We start from the raw sequence: 19,780 nt of genomic DNA on the forward strand, positions 1-19,780 counted from the left end.
TTACTGTGACATGGGAAGGACTCTATCTTCCATGCTATCTTTATAGGTCATCTCTAACCTCTTATCTCTAACCTCAGGGCTTGAGTCATTCATTCCAAATGAAAACAGTAGACAATATCATGTAGAAATAGCAAAAAAAAAAAAAAAAACATGTACAATTGTATAAATTAACAAGAATCCAGCCAATCGTACTTTGCATAATGTCAGTCATCAAACAGTTTAGATATGTTATGAAAGATTGGACTAGATAAGAATTAGGTCTCTTCAACTTCATATTTCCACCTAATCATATTTCCATTCTCCTTGAATTAATATTTTTATTGGTGCTGCAGTATACATTATCTCACCCAGTGCTACTGCAATGACTTCCTAACCTCTCTCCTTGTAGAAGTCTTCTTTATTATAGGTCCATTCTGATTAGTTTTCTACAACATTGCTTTAATTCTGTGGCTTCCTTGCCAACAAGATAAACAAAAACAAAAGACAAACAGCAAAAAATAAGCTTAACTGTTTCTGCATGTCCTGTAGGATCAAGTCAAAAGCCTTAGCCTGACTCTCCAAACCTTCCACAATTTACCATCAATCAGCCATTCTCTCCTCATTGGCTTCTAGAATCTACCACTGTAGCCAGGCTATTTGTTCACATTCCCACAATTTTTTAAAAATTTTTCATCTTTTCCTACACTGTTGCTAAAATAGTTCCACTGGTTCAAACTGTCAGTGTAAGTCCAACCTATTCTTCAGAATTAATTAGAATTCCATCTTACCATGAAAGTTCATTCTGCAATCACCTAGGAAGTTTGACATTGACTTCAGACAAAATCTTAGAATGTAATGCTTTCTTAATTAACAACTTTTATCAAATACTTAATAAGTTCCAGGCAGTGAGTTAGCTGCATGTGTTAGAATATCTCAGACTTACCATGTCCAAAACTGAACTCTTGAGTTTTCTCCCCAAAACTGTTTCCCCCTCAGTCTTCTCCAACTCAGTGATTAAAAACTCCATTCACTCAGTTGTGTAAGAGAAATATTTCAGAGTATTCTTTGTCTCTGCTTTCTCTTATACTCAATATCTAATTATAAACAAATCACCTTCAAAATATCCCACATCCAGTTACTTCTCATCACTTCCTTTTTGACCATCGTAGTTCATATGATACATTATTATCTCTTACCTGGAATATGCAGCAGCCAGCTAAATAGTCTCCTTGTTCTTACTTTTAAACTCCCTAGTGTCTATCTCCCACATATGTCAGATGATGTTCTTGTCTATTCAGAAACTTCCAGTGACTTCTGTAGGGAGGGAGATTAAAACCTTTTTTTTACCTTCTTAGGTTCAGTGGCTTGGGCCTGTGAATTACACTTCAAAAAGACAGATCAACAGGAAAAATGGACCCCAGAATTTATTTATGCATGCAATGTACATACATAGAAGAATGCAATGATGGGTAACTCAAATGTGTGATTAGAATTTGTAACTTATATACCATCTTAACAAAGAAAGATAAGTTTGTGGAGAACTGACAAAACAAAAGGAGTTTAGACTTTCAGGAACAGTAAATTGTGGGAAAGTAAATATATAAAGGGAAACTAATGGAAGATAAGGATTATTTTAGTAAGGTTTGTTTGTGCAGACCGATGTTGGTGCTGACATTCCAACTTCAGTAATAATGGTTGTTTCCCTCTTTGTGGTATGGGAGAAGGAAGGAGGAACACCTTCACAAAGGGACATTCATGTCCTGCTTTTAGGCAAATCAGGGGAGGACAAAGAACTCTTTCTGTGTTTGCTGCTTCCTAATTGCCTTCAGCTCAAAACAATCATTATGCCAATGTAGCATATCATGGGGTGGCATATCTTGATCCCCTTCACTAGTTTATCTTACAAAGCCTGTTCTATTGCTCACAAGGTACATAACTTGGCCTACTGCATTCTCTTAGAAAGAGAAAAATGAGAAGCTATCTATTTTCTCACATTAGGAAAGAGGTTGGGTGGGGGAGGGGCAGTTTGTGAGATCAGGGAGTTGAGTCGTTTCCAAGAGAAGCTGTGTACCCTGTCCCTCAGATAGAGGCCCAGGAAGGAGGCAAGGCCACAAAGAGAGAAGGGCTGCTTGGAGGGGGCCAGGCTTATGAAGACTGTGATAGGCCATCAAGAAAATCAATAAAGAGCCTGAAAGAGCCTCACTTACCAGACTGACATCCTATGTGGACCAACGGCCAGACCAAAAAGGTTGATAGCTCCTGACACAAGTAAGTCAAAGACCACTTTCTTCTACCCTCTCTGCTGAAGAAAGCAAAAAACTTGATGAAACAGGAGGACTTGTATTGATTAAGGCAGAATGAAACATAAACATAGAAATTTCCAATTGGGTTGAATTATTTACAAATATATATTTATTAATCTACTTGATTTGTAGAATAAAATGTATATATACTCCCTGGCACACAGAAGGTCAATTCATTACAGTTACCATTCCTGCTATATTTTATTTTATGTGTATGTCCATCTCTTTTTGGTTAATCTGATGCTAATTGTATGTGTCAACTTGGCTTGGCCATGGTGTTCAGATATTTCGTCAAACATTATGTCTGTGAAGGTGTTTCTTGGATGAGATTAACATTTGAATCACTGGACTTTGCATAATGCCCTCTAGGTTCATCCACGTTGTCAAAAATGACAGAATTTGTGTTGCTGAAACAATTTTTTGCTGCTCAAAAAGTCAACACTAATTTTTATTTACACAAGAGTAATATCCAGTTCAGGAATGGTAAGGATCTCACTGTCCTCAGGGCTGAGGTTTGAAATCCACTTTGAATACATTGCAAAGAGGGCTGACGTTGACTCACATGCAGATAAGGAAAGGGCAAGTCACATGTGTGGTGAGGAGCCAGACACTGAATGGTTAAAATAACTAGGGCTGTCAAAACTGAATGAAGGAATGCTGAACAGAGAGATGATAGCTGTCTTCAGATATTTGAAAGGCTTATTGTGGATGACAGAATGTGCTTGTTCTGAATGGGAGCTGAAAGCATGAATGTTTGATTCAATCCACAGAAAGAGGAAGCTTCTCACAGTTGAGTGTGCATCAATGTTAAGGGATTCAAACAGATGTTCAATATTCATTTTGTCTGGAACGTTGTCAGAGGATTCCTGTATGTAGAGGAATGTGGTCTTGGCACTTTTCAGTTTAGGATAATGATAATAGGGCGGGCAGAGACAACTAATATTAGCAAATTTCAGGAAATATGCTGAGTGCTTCATGTCATTAGAATGTCTAATGACATCAGAATGTCTCACTGAATCTGCCTAACAGTTTTATGAGTTAAACACTGTAAGTATTATTATTCTTATTTTACAAATCAAGCTTAGTTTACATAGTAAACTGCTAGAGTTCACAATGCTGAAAAATCGTAGGGTCAAGTTTAGAATCCAGGTCTATTGCATTAAAAGACTATGTACTTTCCACCATACACTCCATTTTCCTAACATGCTTTTTCAAAAGAAAAGAACAAATTCTTAGTTTGAGGACAAAACTGTCAAAATATACAGATTTTATTAACAAACTGACCAATGAAAGGCACCGATTCATTTTAATATTTTAGCTATGATTCTGATCATAAATTTCAATGCATAAAATTATGAACATTTTAACATATAATAATAGCACGTGTGAAAACTACTGTCTTCTTGATGTCCAGATTTGGCCAAACGTTATTCTGTATGTGTCTGTGATGGTGTTTCTTGGATGAGACTAACATTTGAATCAGTGGGCCTTGCATAATGTCTTCTTGGTGTCCAGATTTGGCCAAACATTATTCTGTATGTGTCTGTGATGGTGTTTCTTGGATGAGATTAACATTTGAATCAGTGGGCCTTGCATAATGTCCTCTAGGTCCATCCATGTGTCACAAATGACAGAATTTCTATCTTAAAGGTTGAACGGCATTCTGATGTGTATATATTCCACGTTTTCTTTACCCATTCATCCATTGATGGACAGAAAGAGAAATAGCAAATGATCTCACTTATATGTGGAATCTGAAACAAACTCATAATTGTAGAGAGTACAATGGTGGTTACCAGAGGCTAGAGGGTGAGGTGGGGTGGAATGGTGAAATGTTGGTCAAAGGATACAAAGTTTCAGTTAGAAGGAATAAGTTTTTGAAATCTATTTCACAGCACTGTAAATATAGATAATAATGCCTTGCATATTTCAAAATTGCTAAATATTAAATGTTCTTATCACAAAAATGATAGACATGTTAATTAGCTTGATATAATCATTCCACATGGAATGATAAAAATATAAAAATATCACATTGTATCCCATAAATATATATAATTATGTCAATTAAAGATAAAAATAAATGTCAAAAAGAAAATCAGAATAAAAACTATTAAAAAATCAGTGGACAATGTACAAAGAAGATTATCCTCCATTCTGCAGGTAGGCCTCATCCAGTCAGTTGAAGGCCTTAACAGAACAAAGACTGCTCTACCCTAAGCAAGAAGGAATTCTGCCAGACTGCATTTGGAGTTGGACTACAACTCTTCCCTGAATCTCCAGGCTGCCTGACTGTAAATTTTGCACTTGTACCTCCACAATACCTTAAAACTAAAATATATATATCTATGTACATACACACATCTAGCTGGATCTGTTTTTCTGGAGAACACTGAATAATGCAGTTATTTATATGTCTTGTCTTTTCTTTTTTTGAGGCACAGTCTAGCTCTTTTGCCCAGGCTGGAGTTCAGTGGTGCAACCTCAGCTCACTGCAACCTCCAAGTGATTCTCCTGCCTCACCAAAAGTAGCTGGGATTACAGGTGTGTACCACCATGGCCAATTTTTTTTTTTTTTCAGTAGAGATGAGGTCTCACCATGTTGGCCAAACTGGTCTCGAACTCCTGACCTCAACTGACTCGCCTCAGCTTCCCAAAGTGCTGGGATTACAGGCATGAGCCACCATGCCTGGCAGTTATTTATATTTATTTGCTCTTATGTTTCCAGGTTTCTTCTAACTTTAAAATTCTATGACTGGAACAAATACATATGTGAACTTGGACGTAGATCTTTCCCCTGTCAAGCCTTCAGATCAGACCACAGCCTTAGTCACCACTCCAATTGTGGCCTCCTGAGAGACATTGAGCTAAGGTACATCCAGGTTCTTGACCCACAAAACTGTGAAATACATGTTGCTTTTAAAAAATTCCAAGAGTGGCCCTTAAATTTCTTTGGGACTATATCGTGTAATAGTGACTGACTCAAAAGGGGAGTCTGGAAACCTAATCTTAGCCCCTGGTCACCTCTAGCTAGTGTGCACAGACCTCAGATCTTGTCAGTCTCATTTCCCTACCTGTTAATGTGAGAGAGTTGGTCAGAAGAACTTTAGCTTCCCTTAAATGCTACAACTCAATGTCTCTATTAATCATACTGTTTACTCATCAAAATGAATACTGATAAAAATGACAAGTAGAACACACCCTGGATGTTCAGGCCTCTGGAATTGGTGGCAGCGTTCCAGCTTCCTTTCTGCCTGTAACTGTGAGTAAGTCCTGCTTTACCTCTTCCTCACCCCCGCACCCACCAACAGTTCTCTATCATAAGCTAATTAGCGTGAAATAATTGTTAGGGCACTTCTGTGTGTGGCCTGTGCATGTGCCAGTATGTACACCGTGCAAGCTGAGCTGTTGAGGTTCTGGATGTGCATACAGCCCTGGCACCGGAAGGTTTGCCTCTAGCATTTTGTGGACTAACTCTGGCAGTACACAATGGGAAGAAAACCTCTTTCCAGGTGTGAGCCCTTCTCTCTTCTCATTCCCAAGGAGGTGTGTCCAGATCCCTTTGCCAGGCAGCTACTTTACAGGAGCATTGGAGAGCACGCAGCTAACTTTCCCCAACGAGCAGCTGGATTTATGTTGGCAAATCAATCCCTCTCAATAAAATGTTATGTGACCATCTTCCCAGCCCCCTGTTAACATCCCTTCATTTTTTCGAGCAGGCGAACTAGTCAGAGAAGACAGAAAAGTTAAGTAAAGAAAGTGGCAGAAAAGTGAAGCAAAGCCACAGCCCAGGAGCGTGGCGGGAGGACCCGCGCGGGGACTCGGGTGGGCCGCAAACGCTGGGGAGATGCCACAGGAGCGCCTGCCTTCCTAGCTTCTCCTTTCTCTGGCCGAGGGTCTCTCGGGTTCAGCGCTCCCGGCGTTTCGGCGACCTCCGGGTCCGCCCTGTCCCCTCCCAGCCGGGGAGCTGAGCCCGGCTCTGCGCCCATCGCCCACCCCACGCCGACCCCCGCCACTCTCCCTTCGCTGCTCGCTCCAAGAGCGCCTGTCCCGCCCCGCGGGGCGACTTCTCCCTTTCGGCCCTGGGGTTGAAGATCCTGGGTGGGGCAGCTGCGCCTTCGGGACAGCCCCAGCCGCGGAGCGCCCAGACCAGGGCAGCCGGAGTCGGTTCATACGCCGCACGCCGCCGGGGCCGCCGCACCTGAGCTCTGCTCCAGTCACGCTGTGGCGCCGGAAGCGCGGGCGGAGCGCACGGGTCCGGGGAGAGCCGCCTGCGCCCGCGAGGGGGACCCAAGTCCCCAGAGTGGTGGCCAAGTCCCGCCTCCCGCTAGCGGGGGCGAGGACCTGCGACGCGCACCCCTGCCCGGCCCGGTCTCCTCAGCACCAGCCCCACGCACACCCGACTTCCTCAGCTTCTCGTCCTCACCCTGCCAACTTCCCTGCGAGGAGGAACCTGCCGCCAGCCTGCTTCCTCGCCCGCAGGCCCTGCGCTGAACGCTGCCGCGACCAGGGTTCACCTTGCGCCGTCGGGAAAGCCCATGAACTTTCCAGAAACGGCGTAAAGGAGGGTCCCGCCGCGGTGCACGGCTGGGGCGCCTGGGTTCCCCCTGGGTGGAGCAGCCGCAGCAGAGCGGGAAAGTAGTGGAGGATGATATTGTGGCCAAAGGGGACCTCGGCGCAGTAATGTCAACATGTAAGTCTCACCTTTCAGCTCGGAATTCCTTCACTCTTTTATCTGTGTCCACCTTCTGCCGCCCCCTCCCCGACCACCCCATCCTCAAGAGAAATGATTTTGTAAGGACTTCAACTGCACGGAGGGAATAACCGGTTTGTCTTCAGTTTGCCCCGCGAGGCACTGAGGAGTAGGACTATTGCCAAGTGGAGTTGTGACATGTGTGTGTGGCTGTTTTTTTTTTTTTTCCCCCAGCGAGGTAAACCTCACATTTGGGCGGTGTAAAGCCTAATAAGAAGGGCAGGGCTTCAAGAATGGGGAAAACCTGTCTTCAATTCAAATTAAACAAGGAGTAACAGGCACGGCTCCTCAGTCCAGGGGCCTGGCCCTGCCAAGAAGGCGCTCTCCCGGATCAACACCTGGGGGCTTGGAAGGTACTGGTATGCCGAGAAAATGTTGACTTTACACATTGTCACCATTGACTGTAGAAGTTATTCTTGGATCTTTGGGGTGTTTGAATTTTTTTTAAGGTGCGCAGAAAATGTTTTCAGTGTGCTTTGTAGATTAAGAAGTAATTAAGGGTTATGCCACGTTACGTGATAGGATCTGAGGGGACTTCCATAGACTTATGGGGGGCGGGGGGAATTGGGGCATTGAAACAGAGAAACCTAAAAGGTTTTGCCTCCATAGAATTGTCATCCTAATGGTGAGGTGGCGCACAGCGACCCCCAGAAAGGGTCGCCAAGCACCGTCTGGCCTTCCAGAGTGGGAAAAGGAAGATTGTACTCGAAAGGGCCAAGCTTATTTTTGTGGCCAACGAAGAAGTTTCTTTTTTCCTGTAATAGGTAATTTTCCTTCTGGTGTTTTACTTAATCTTGAGCGGACACCGTGACAGACATTTTATCCCCTTCCACTAACTCATGTACAACAATTTCTAGAACTTGGTACTTAACCCTCCTTCCCCCAACTCCTGGATCCTACATGAATTTACTCTTTCAGTTCAGTACATGGGGAAAGACCTGCCCCCTTGGACCTGTTTTTTCCAGACTTTCCTGCACTTTCCATTCCCTACTTCCCCACTCCCCAACACACATTTTTAAAATAGGAGAAAGAAAGGATAGTGCCCACAAGCCTAGCACTCTGTAACTCTGTTCCAGGTACTGTGAGATGTAATCAGAAATGAACCACTTATTTTTACTGAAACAGCATGTGAAATAATTCCACACCTGGGAGTTTTAAAGTTTCCTTTATGCCAGTGGAATCGGCAAGGTATAACTTGAAAAAATTTATTTTGGGATACAGCCAGCATTTTCATATAAGACTTGTTCTCATATACAGGCTACACATTTTGAAGTAATATGAGCTTGTTTTCAACTTCAGTTTTTCTTGAAAATATACTAGGGATTTTAACAGCAGGTATTTGCCCAGTTTTTTTCAGCTTTCCTAAGCATTTAGATCTTATGAGAAAAAAAGCATATTACACATAAAAGTATAAATACCTGTTTTTAAAATAAAAGATGTTAAACTTATCAGCAGGTAATGTAAAAATTTCCTGATCTTGAAATTAAGTTATATAGTCCATTTGAATTCTTCGTGATTAAAAAATCATGTCATTATAGGGTAAAAGCGTGAATATGAAATCACATAGAAAATAGGGCTTGATACCTGGATTTGAGATTCTTTGTTGAGCTATTTTGACTGAAAGTTTTCATTTTTTACCAGATGGTAAGTATATATTTTTCCATTTTGCTGCTTACGATTCATATGGAGTGGTTTAGGATGGTCTGATTCTTTTTAGGTATTGGTTTGTTAGAATATATGGAAAGAATTACCAACCTTTCCAAGATAAATATTCTTACTATCTTGTTGAAAAATGTTAAAATGGGTAACATAAGCTATATTATCCTTTAAATTTTAATAGATTCAAGTTCAGAAACTACTGAAGTGTATTTTCTGCCTCCTCCTTGTGGAGAAAGTGTATTTGTATATTGTTATACTCAAGTTCTTTAATTATAGACTTTATGAATATATTTGGGAGTTGTAGTGACTGCATATTTTTCATACCCTAAGAAATTTAGTAGATGTAGTGAGACTTGCATTAATTTGTCTCAAGCTGCATGAAGCTACTGTTCCATTTATGGCTTATATAAATTACATGACATTGTGCTTTTTCAATATGAATGGTGAATAAGGCTATTGTCTCTTGGCTTATGGGAAATATTAGAAGCCTGTAGTTTTGTAGCCTAACTGGACACATGACTCTGATGTCTGGAAATAATGATTTGAAAGAGAATTAGTTTACATATTAAAAATAAACTAATGACCGCTTTTTAAAATCTGACCATTTTTCTAACGGCCTAAATATCTTACAGAGTTTACGTTTCTGATGGGATGATTAAAAGTTTCTACAGTCTATTTAGAATTTAGACTAAATAGAAAAGACTTTGTTCAATGTTTGTGGTATGCATGGGCAAAAACTATCTTTCAATTTTCATTTCTAATTGGATGAGGTTATTATCTACATTGGATGATGTTAAGATGCATACTAGTTGACTGGGGTGGTGCCATATAAAGGTATATTGATCAAAAAATGTGGCTACCTGAGTGTCATCTTACTTTCCTTTATAAGCATTACTTGAAATGGAATTATCTGGAATGCCTTAAAAAAAAAGCTTCAAGATTTATTTATTTAAAACAGAGCAAATACGACAAAAGTTTAACATATTTAAAATAAGTCGTTAAGAAATCACAAATCAATGAAGAAAATATTTATATTTGTAATAGAAAACCATACAAATGACTTGAACATGACAATCCGAATAATGGAAATTCAAATAAGATGCAACTTCTTTTATCAAAGTGACAGTGATTAAAGCAATAATACTCGATAGTGAGGAGAGGGCCGTGACATGAAAACAATGATACGTTTCAATGTAAATGTGAATTTTTTAACTCTTTTAGAAATCATTTTAAAACTACAGGAAGTTTTCAAGAATAAAAGTAATGCAAAGAACACATCTCTATACCTTTTACCCAGAATCACCTATTCTAATTATTGGCCCCATTTGTTCAATCATTCCCATTCCTCCTTTCCTGCCCCCTCAACCAGCCCCTCCTGTACACACACACACACACACACAATATTTTTCTGAACCATGTGAGAACAAGTTGTATACATAAGGGCTTAAGAGTTTAATTTTTCAATTGAAATTTTAAATATATTTCTAACTTCAAATATAGTTGCCAAAAAATAGAGATCCCGTATACCTTTGACCCAGTTCCCCCAATGGTAGCATTTGGAAAACCTATAGTACAATATTAAAACCAGTATATTGACACAATTTACTTCTCTTTTTCAGATTTCCCAAGTTTCACGTGTACTCATTCTTGTGTACCTATGTATGTAATTCTTAAGGCTGAGTTTTACTCTCACCTCTAGTATAAGCCAGTTATGCATGTTACTGTTCAAATAAAGTTTAAGATTTGTGCAGGGTTGAGGAATAAATCAGCCTTTTTGAAGTGGAGGTACACCCAACTTAATAAAGATACTTAAATCGAGTTATAGAATAGCACTTTTTTTTTTTAATACATTGCTTTGGCTCAGGAACATGATCTTTAACCAAAACAAAAAGAAAAACGATTATGAGCAGACTTGAATAAACCAAATTACTGTTCTTTTCACTCTGGAAGAATTAAGGTATTTTCTCTGCCATTCCCCAGTCCCTTTTATGAAAAGATTTGCCATAGAAACAGAGTTGGGATATGGCGAGAGCAGTTGTTTCTGACAGTTGCTGGTATTGATTGCATTAGTATCATTTCAATTTCTCCACTAATATCAAAATTTCTTCACTAATTTCTCTTTAAATTGTGACTTTTGGGGAAACCAGTAGGAGTAGAGAGGTGGAAAGTGGTAGGTTTTTAAGATTATTTCGGTGATCCATTTGGATAAAATAATGCCTACAAGGAATCATATCCACATTTAAAGCAATTCTATAGAAGGGTTACATTCTAAAGCTTCCGGAAACAGGACTCAAGCAAATTGTATTTTGTAGCCTATGTAGATTGAAAAAGGGAACAAGTTTGCAACAGAGGTAGTGTGGTTCTCAAAAAGGACACTAGGTTGGAAGCCAAGTGACAAAAAGGATCTTTTGGCTCTGACACCACTTATCTTATGATCTTGGGCGAGTAGTTTAGTATCTTAGATTTTCCACCTGTAAGGTGATAGGTTTTTCTGCATAATCTTTAGATTCCTTCCAAATATAGGAGTCTATGACTGTCTTTTACTTAAAAAATGTTCCTGCTGTCTTCAATAAAACTTTAAGGCCACAATCAAAATGGTGTAAGAGTGTACTTTTGTGTGTGTGTTTTTTTCTCGTAGTTCCTATTTAGAACCTTAGTAACCCTGTTCAGGATTTTCCATTCTTGGGAGATAGTTATTTAAATCTCAGGGATGTATCTTTGCTAAGTGATCCCCTGAGAAAACACATAGTACTTTCCTTCCTCTGTTCTATTCTTAATTTATTTGTTTATCTTCTTCAGTAAACAGTAAAGTGGATGAAAGTTGGCCTGTCCTATGGTTTGTTTAGTTACAAGTGCTTGCCTTGTTGGGTTTCTTTTCTGTCTGAAGTGATAGAGTCTGGAGACATGGAATGCCTTAAGCCATGGTCATCATTTGCAACTGATAGGATTGCAGGCAGCTTTGATAAGACTGCTTCAGAATTGAATATGGAATCCCTAAATGCTGAAACCTTTTATAGCAAAGAAGTTGCCTGAGCGCATAAACAGTGTTTTGTGGCCAAACTAATGAGCAGGAATCTATGAGTATTATTTAGAGATCACATGAATCTAAGAGAGAGCCATTATTCACATGCTGATGAAAGATAATTGTCATATGTCAAAAAGTGTAAGAAGCTGGGAATTCTCTTGAGCTGATACATTCTTCTGTTAATATCTGTAAGGGTGACAGCCAGGTTTGATTGGTCTGTCTCTTTATTTTTCTGGACCTAAGTTTCCTTTTTTTGTGAAATGAAAAGGTTAGATTAGACTTCAGCATTGGTTCTTCTAGCTCTAAATTTCTTTGAATATATAATTGTGCTTTTGTTTTAAAAGCATACTCATTCATCCAGCATCAGTAGGAAACAGGCCCATTCTTTCAAATAAGTGAACTTTCTATGGGACGGAAGTTTGTCACCTACCGTTTTAAAAGCCCCTACAGATTACCCTGTACTGTTATTTCAAGTTCTTCTTGGCAGGTAATATCCTATTTACAGAAGAAAAGACTAAGGGTTTAAGTACTTGCCCTGCAAACCACACAATTTATAGAGGCACCAGGAGGTAAGTTGGCGCTGTTCGAGAGTCCACATCCATTATTATAATTACTAATTTCTTACCTACTAAAACATACTTCTCATTAGCAGTACTTCTTTTAATCTCAAATATTTTGGATGGATGGATTTGAAAACATAGCTTGCAAACAACAGATACTCTTCAAATCTTAACCTTTTCCTAGTTTTGAATTTTCCTAGTTTAGAATTTCATCAGGAGAGCTGCATGATTCTAGAACTTCTAGTTTGATGAATACTAAAACATGGCTTGAGTTTCAGACACTTAACATTTCTTTATTCATAGCAAACATGAATAACCAATTTCATTTCTGGCCCAGGTGATCCCAGAAATGACCATAAAGTCAATTGATTGGTGTTGGCATATGAGATTAATCTTGTTTACTCTTGCTTCAGTCTTTTCCTTTGATTTCACGGTGGCAGAATAACACCACTTAAATGAGAATGCCTGGAATGATAGTAATAATAATAATAGCTAATATTTATTGAGCACTTGCTGAGTGTCAGGAACTGTCCTTGAAAGGCATCGTCTTATGTAATCATCTCAGCAACACTGTGGACTAGGTTCATTGCTGTTCCTTGTTTTACAGGTAAGAAATAGGAGGCACAAGGCGATCAAGCAATTTGCCAAGGTTTGCAGCATAGTTCATAAGTAGTGTCTCACTCTAAGCTTGTTCTCTTGGCTATGAGATGGAGATGGTCTCTTAAAGATTAAAAATGCAGGCTTGAGGCAAGTGCAGAAGTCCTTTAATGTCTAATTTTGCTCATTTGAGTATTTCTCTTTCTGCTTTTCTGTTTAGTATTACACATTTTACTCAGGTAAGCAAACTTCAGGCTTTAGGGTAGATATTACTGTAACCCTAAAGTATCTTATTAGTTGCTCCTTGATAAAATGAGTCTCAGTTACTACTTATAGGCAAAGTAACTCTTTCTCAGGGGATTTTCAGGTCTCCTGGAGATTTCTGACTATTGTTTACTTACCTTCCTGCCTCACAACTCTTCTGCTCATCAGTCCACTTATGGTCCCTTTTGATGACTGACTTTTGTAATTTCTTCCTTCTTTGCTGGTTTGCCTTTTTTTGATGGTGCTGATTCAATGAACTGTATTATACCATTGTTTTGAGACAATATAATATGAATGTTCCTTTGTAAATCATTGTTAAATATAATTTTCAGAATTAAATGAGTACGTTGTGCAGAAGGATTGTTGAGTTTTCAAAGCACCACCTCTCCATCTAATGTCATTTACTACTTTCTATAATACCTGGTGTTTAATAGCCATTTAAAAACATTGATAGCTATTTTATATATAAAGACTTTACCTTTTTTTGAATGTTAATGCTTCGGTGTATCACTTTAGGGGATAGAACAGAGTTTGGGCAATTTGGTTTTATTTTAAATATTTCCATTTGTAAAGCAACAGACATTAAGGAAAACATTTCCTTACAGTCTAAATTTCTGGGAGATTATAAGGAAGGTTGATAGAAACATCCTTCTTCTACCCAGATGAACATGAGTCTGGTGAGGCTGAAGCTAATATTGCTTTATTTTTTAATAAATAATTTTTTTGAATTGTCTGACTACCCATCTTCATGCAGAAATCACCTATTATATATATTTTGATAAGGAAAGTGCTACCATGTGGCAAATAAAATGCATGGATTTATTTTCTTTTGCTAATTAGCTTGAAGGAAGTGATCAGGTCGTCATCTTTTAAGTTCCTCCTCTATTTGGAAGCAAGGATGAAAAAGGTTTATGTTCCAGTCCCTACTGGAAACCTATAGTTTTACTTTATTTGTCATAATGCTTTACTGAATGTTGAATGTCCTAATTGCCATTTTCTTTCTTTGCAGGATGTTTCACTCAGATCGAATGTGGAGCTGCCATTGGAAATGGAAGCCCAGTCCTCTTCTGTTCTTATTTGCTTTATATATCATATGTGTTCCTCACTCAGGTAAGACTCTTTCTCTTTCACGTCTCAAATTTAATCATGATGACATTGTCTGCAGTGTAAGCATGCTACTTATTTACGTTGCCTTACTTTTACTTACTGCCTTTTTTTTTTTCCTGTTTCTATCCTTATAGGGTGGTTTTTTTTCTGTTTATGATTTGTCTGTCCTCTTTGAATTTTGTGTGAATACTATTTCTTTGGTCATTGTTTTATTTTCTAATGAGTTTATTTCTTTAATCTTTGTTGTCTTTTATTTACTTAGCCCATATTGAGTGATGAGATAACTACATAAATCGCATTTAAAAAGTCCTAGCTGTTTCTTCTACTGTTGAATAAATATACAGTACTTCTCTTTTCAAGTTTTCATATAGTTATTTATGGAAAGTACAGACTTTGCTAGTTTCATTCATCCTCATTTTATTAGCATGTTGCAATATGAATTAGGAATTGGAAATTAAGTTTTAGACTATGCAGTTTAATTTACTTGATATGAAAAAGTTAATTTTAATTACAGCATTTTTGGAATTAAAGTATCTATTTTTTTCTAATTACATTTTTTTGAACTTTGAAATAAGATCTTGGTGGCTGTTAAAAAAACTAAATTTTCTGTAAACAGCAAATTATATGAATAAGCCAGTTAGAGGATGAGGAATGTGAATGATGTTTAAAAGTAAACCGTTTCTTCATTTTCTGGTTTTGTCACTGAACTGAGCAAATTTATTTAAGTCCATTCTGTTTTACTCTTTGTTTTCTCATGGTGTATGTATTAGGCTTATTATGTTTTCCTTTAGAATAAAGCTAAAATGTCAATTAAGAAAATCATAATTCTTGAAGTCTTATGTATTACTTGGAATTTAATCAAGATTTATTAATTTCATATTTATAATGTATCTATATTATCATAAATAATACAATTTAAACATCATGGAAATAGATTATCTGCTAAAATTGCTTATTCACACATCAAGAAATTAAACTTGTATTGAGATGTGAAAACTTTTTTTTCCAAGCCTCCAAGTGTTTTAAGAGTTTCAATTACTTACTTGGAAAATCCCTGGCACTTATTTAATGGCTTCAAAACAGAACAGATCTTTCAGTGAATTTTGTGTTTGTATTTGTTAGAATTTTATTGTAAAGCCATTTTCCTTATTACTGTCATTATTCAAGGAAACACACTTGTAAACAGATTGAAAAATTAAAGATAGATTTTATGATGTACGGTGTTGAACTACTTTCAAAAGTGATTCTCTAAGAATCAATGACATGATATGAGATAAATTATAGATTAACATTATTAGTTGAAGTCTGTTTACTTTCATTTTTGTTAGGTCACGTATTTGTATATTTTTAAGGCTTCTTGAGACCACAGCACCTCCAATTTGGACTTTTAGATGTCAACATTTTAATTAATATATGCACATTCTTGAATTTTAATCATTTGAATAAATAAAGCACGTGTTTTTAGGCTAAAGAAAAGGAACCAACTTGTCTGGGACCAGGCTGAGGGAAGAGAATCACCTGGGGTACAAAATTTAAGGAGGCACTCATTCTCAAGGTCACCAGAATCAAAGTACTTACACTTGTTAAGTTACTCTCTCACACGAGATTTTCTTATTTATTTGTTATTTCCTGCATTATTAAACTTTTGTGTGTGTATCAGATAAGGTTTTGTGACAGATAGTTTTCTGTGTTCACTTTTGAGGCCAGAACATTTTGTATTAATACCTATATCACTCTAATAATGACTCACTTTAAATGCCACCACTGCACAGGTAAATATCTGAATTCACAAACACTCTTTAGAGGATATTATTGGTATTTTAATGTAAATTTTTTGCCTCATAAGATGACTCAGCATGGGGTTCCTTATAATGAACTCCCAAGCCATTTAAAATAGTGCATAGTACAACTTTGGATATATCTGATATTTAAAATATTTTTTTGCATAAATCAAAGTGTAATACTGCTATGTTTTTGAAGACTATTTAGTGCTTAACTGATGTTATATCCCTGTTTACACATTCGTTGACTAATTTTTTGCTTCTCTGGATAACCCCTAGATGATCTCAAGTTGCTTTAAATGGCATCTTGATGCCAGTGTCCGCTAAATCTGTATTGTCCATCCTGGCCCCTTCCTGGCCCCTAGAGCCATCTCTTGAGTTGCTGATCCTCATCTACCCTTGGATTTATAATAGGCCTTAAACTTCGAATGTGCAAACAGGACTCCTAGTTCCTATCTCCTATCCTCAAATCTACTTCTCTTTTAATCTTTAAAATTCCTCCTTCTATCCTCCTATTCTCTCCCACTCTCACTATTTTGTAGACACATTGGCCTTTCTATTCCTTGTCTATGCCTTCCTAGGCTCCTCTTCTCCCTCACCTGGTTCTTTTTGACACTCAGATCTCAGTTTAATTATTACCACCTCACATAATCCTTCCCTATCCCTCAAGTCGAAGGAGCTCCACTGGATCATATCATATTCTTAGTGATAATCTGCATAGATTTTGGTTGTTGTCTTGTTTGTTAATGTTTCGTTAATTTGACTGTGATAGCTAGGTTAGGAGATTGGCAGATCTCTTTTGGTTGTTACAATTGACACGTAGTTCAGATGATTAAAATTAGAATCTTATGGTTTGATTCCAACAACATCCATAGTTTAATTCTTATAACAGAATTGCAGTATTAAGTTTGCTAGTAGGTAAGTTAACATTTGTATTTCATGGGACACTTGAAAAAGAAATATGTGAGTTTTGTGACCTTCTGTATTTTCAAAAGTGTGGAAAAATAGCTCACTGTGTCTTGACAAGTGATGATTATAACCTTTAATAAGAGCTAAAATAAAATAACAATTTAGAATATTTACACTCGTGCCATAGAAGTATGCCTTAAAACAATAAAATGCGATTTATTTTCACCTACTATCTTGAAACCATTTAGAAAAGTTGACAACATCCAATACAATCAAAATTGTTGGGAAAAGAGCGTACACTGACACTGTTGACTCTTTTGGGAGAGTAATTAGGTAACATAAAAAAATTAAGAATGTGTACATTGGTATATCACTGTCACATGTAGGCATATACCCTATAAAATAAAAAACATAAATATGTAGAGAAATCTGTATCATTATGTTAACTAGCATTGCAATAGCAAACTGGAAAAGGCGTTGTTCACTGAAAGGGGGATGGTTACGTGCATTATATTACATTTGTTCCGTGGAATACTGTGCAGTGTCTCAAAACAATGTGGTCAAACTGCCTATTGGTTTGGAAAGCTATTCATGATAATAATGTTGAATTAAAAAGCAAATTATAATCAGGCACTTTGGCTCACACCTGTAATCCTAGCACTTAAGGAGGCAGAAGTGGGAGGATAGCTTGAGCCCAGAAGTTTGTATTGTAGAACAAGATAAAATTATCTTAGATTTGTAATAGCTTACATTACAAACCTGGATGCGTTATGTATCTATGTTTATATAAGACTTTGTAAACATGTTAACAAAACATGGAATGATACTCATCAGGCTTCTAAAATGGGTTATCTCAGAGGCACAGTTTGGAGAAACAGGAGGGATGACGATGGAACTTTATACACCTCTGAATTTTTTTGCCTTTTTACAATGATCAGGTGTTACTTTAGTCATCTGAAAAAAAACTGATGAATTTCTTTTCTTAAAAAAAGCCATAAAAAATGACCAGAGAGGCGTATAAGTGTATAAATATTTAAATTTTGTTAGTTACTCAACTGTTACTCTGGCTCTTTCTTCACTTAATAGGAATCTATAAAAGGAGTTTCAGATAATAACTTCTTTTTTGTGGCCTAACACTCCATGACTCTGAAGATGAATGATGATATGTCAAGCAGACAGAGGGTTATGGATTCAAGTAGAGTGGGAAACAGCCAAGATCCAATACATTTCTAAGCAACCAAGAGCCTGTTTCCACACAGATCGTCTTAGTCACGAGCAGTGTGGGAGGAGCCTCCCTTTTCCTGAAAATCAATGATATCAGCAGATCGTTTCAAAGCACAGTGTTATTCTGATATCTATAAGACATCAACAGCTGCAAGGGGAAATGTTTCTGCAAGTAAAATCTGGCCTGAATTGTGTACTTTCTAGCCCAGGGCATAGTTCTGGAAGGCAGGTGATTGTGTAAAAATAATCTTGTGCTTTTTTGTTTCCTTATATGTTAATTTTTCTTATCCTAAAATGAACAGTTATTATTTAGTAGTATGTGTTAATTTTTCTTATCATAAAATGAACAATTATTATCAATTACATTGCAGTCTATAAGAGTTAAAGTTTGGTCAAAGGACTTTCAAATGTCTAGAAAAATAATCCTTTTATGAATGTACACTTTTAAAAAAAAATCTAGTATTGTGTATTGAAAATTACTAAGTGTATCTTAAAGGTCAAAAATAACATTCTAATTGTACAGACCATTTTGCTTATAATGATAAACGTGTGTATGTGTGTTTCACTCAGAATCAAAGTGCTCCAAATTACTGTCTGAAGCTGTCAGCTAAAAGGCTGTTTTTCCATTTCAGACCTCAGATTAGAGTCAATGTGAGTGAATAAATAAAGTTTAGAAAGTTTTATATAGATATTTCCTTGAGGCAACTTTCTAGATAATTTTCTTCATACACCTTTGGATGGCCTGCATTCGATGTTGTTCAATATGAAATCATACATTGAGTGGTCATAAAGCCAATTACATAAACGTAGAATGGGAATGACCTGCCTTGTCACCACAGTGACAATCTCAAGTGACCCAGCAGTGTGATGGGACCACTAATGAAACTGACACCACTTAAATGATATTAGGAAGAGGGAGATGTCAGGAGTCCTACTTTTTATTGGTCAGATCATGCTTGTCTCCAGGCATGATTGTCATAATGTAGAGAGGGTTGGTGAACAGAGAATATTTAGACGAGGCACACCAGCATACTGATGAGTCTCAAGCTATCTGAGGAATTTTTGAAGCAGTCCCTGTCAATACTGAGTGAGTGAAACCTCTTTAGAGGTGGGCTGCGACTGTGAACTCCCTTTGTGTCAGCCACAACATTCTTGCTTTTGTGTATCAATTTGTTTTTTAATTACAAATTTTGTTGCATTGTTGCATTAAAAATGGATGTAGAGAAATGGCACATTTACTTTAAAGTAATAAAGTCAGTAGGAATAAGATACTAGCCTTTAGATATCTGGAGAGTGGTCATCTGGAAGTGATAACAGACTTCTTCTAAGTATCTCAAAGAGCAGAACTAGGACCAGTGTGTTAATGCTGTAAGAACCAAATGACTCTCTTAGTAATTAATTGTCCAAAGATAAACCTAGCTGTCCTTCAAATTCCCCTATCACTAGTAATCGGGACATGAAGGAATCTCAGTATTGAGGAATTTGTACCAGAAACCTCGAAGACCTCCTTAGCCTACAGTCCAATCATGGAGTGTGTGTGTGTGTGTGTGTGTGTGTGTGTGTGTGTATGTGTGTGTGTGTGTTATACAGTCTGTTTTGTTTTGTGCACATAGTTTTAA

General features: G+C 37.5%; 1 protein-coding gene across 1 annotated transcript in view; it reads left to right on the forward strand.

Moving 5' to 3' along the window:
* Positions 1-6,776: 6,776 nt before the first annotated feature.
* Positions 6,777-19,780, forward strand: part of ADGRG6 (adhesion G protein-coupled receptor G6) — a 142,802-nt gene continuing 129,798 nt past the window's right edge. Inside the window, exons 1-2 of the mRNA XM_032160483.2 lie at positions 6,777-6,975; positions 14,150-14,250. Coding sequence (XP_032016374.1) covers positions 6,974-6,975; positions 14,150-14,250 — 103 coding nt within the window. The 5' untranslated portion in view covers positions 6,777-6,973. The remainder of the gene's footprint in view (positions 6,976-14,149; positions 14,251-19,780) is intronic.

Source organism: Hylobates moloch, unplaced genomic scaffold (assembly GCF_009828535.3).
Source record: "Hylobates moloch isolate HMO894 unplaced genomic scaffold, HMol_V3 SCAFFOLD_2, whole genome shotgun sequence".
Lineage (NCBI taxonomy): Eukaryota > Metazoa > Chordata > Mammalia > Primates > Hylobatidae > Hylobates > Hylobates moloch.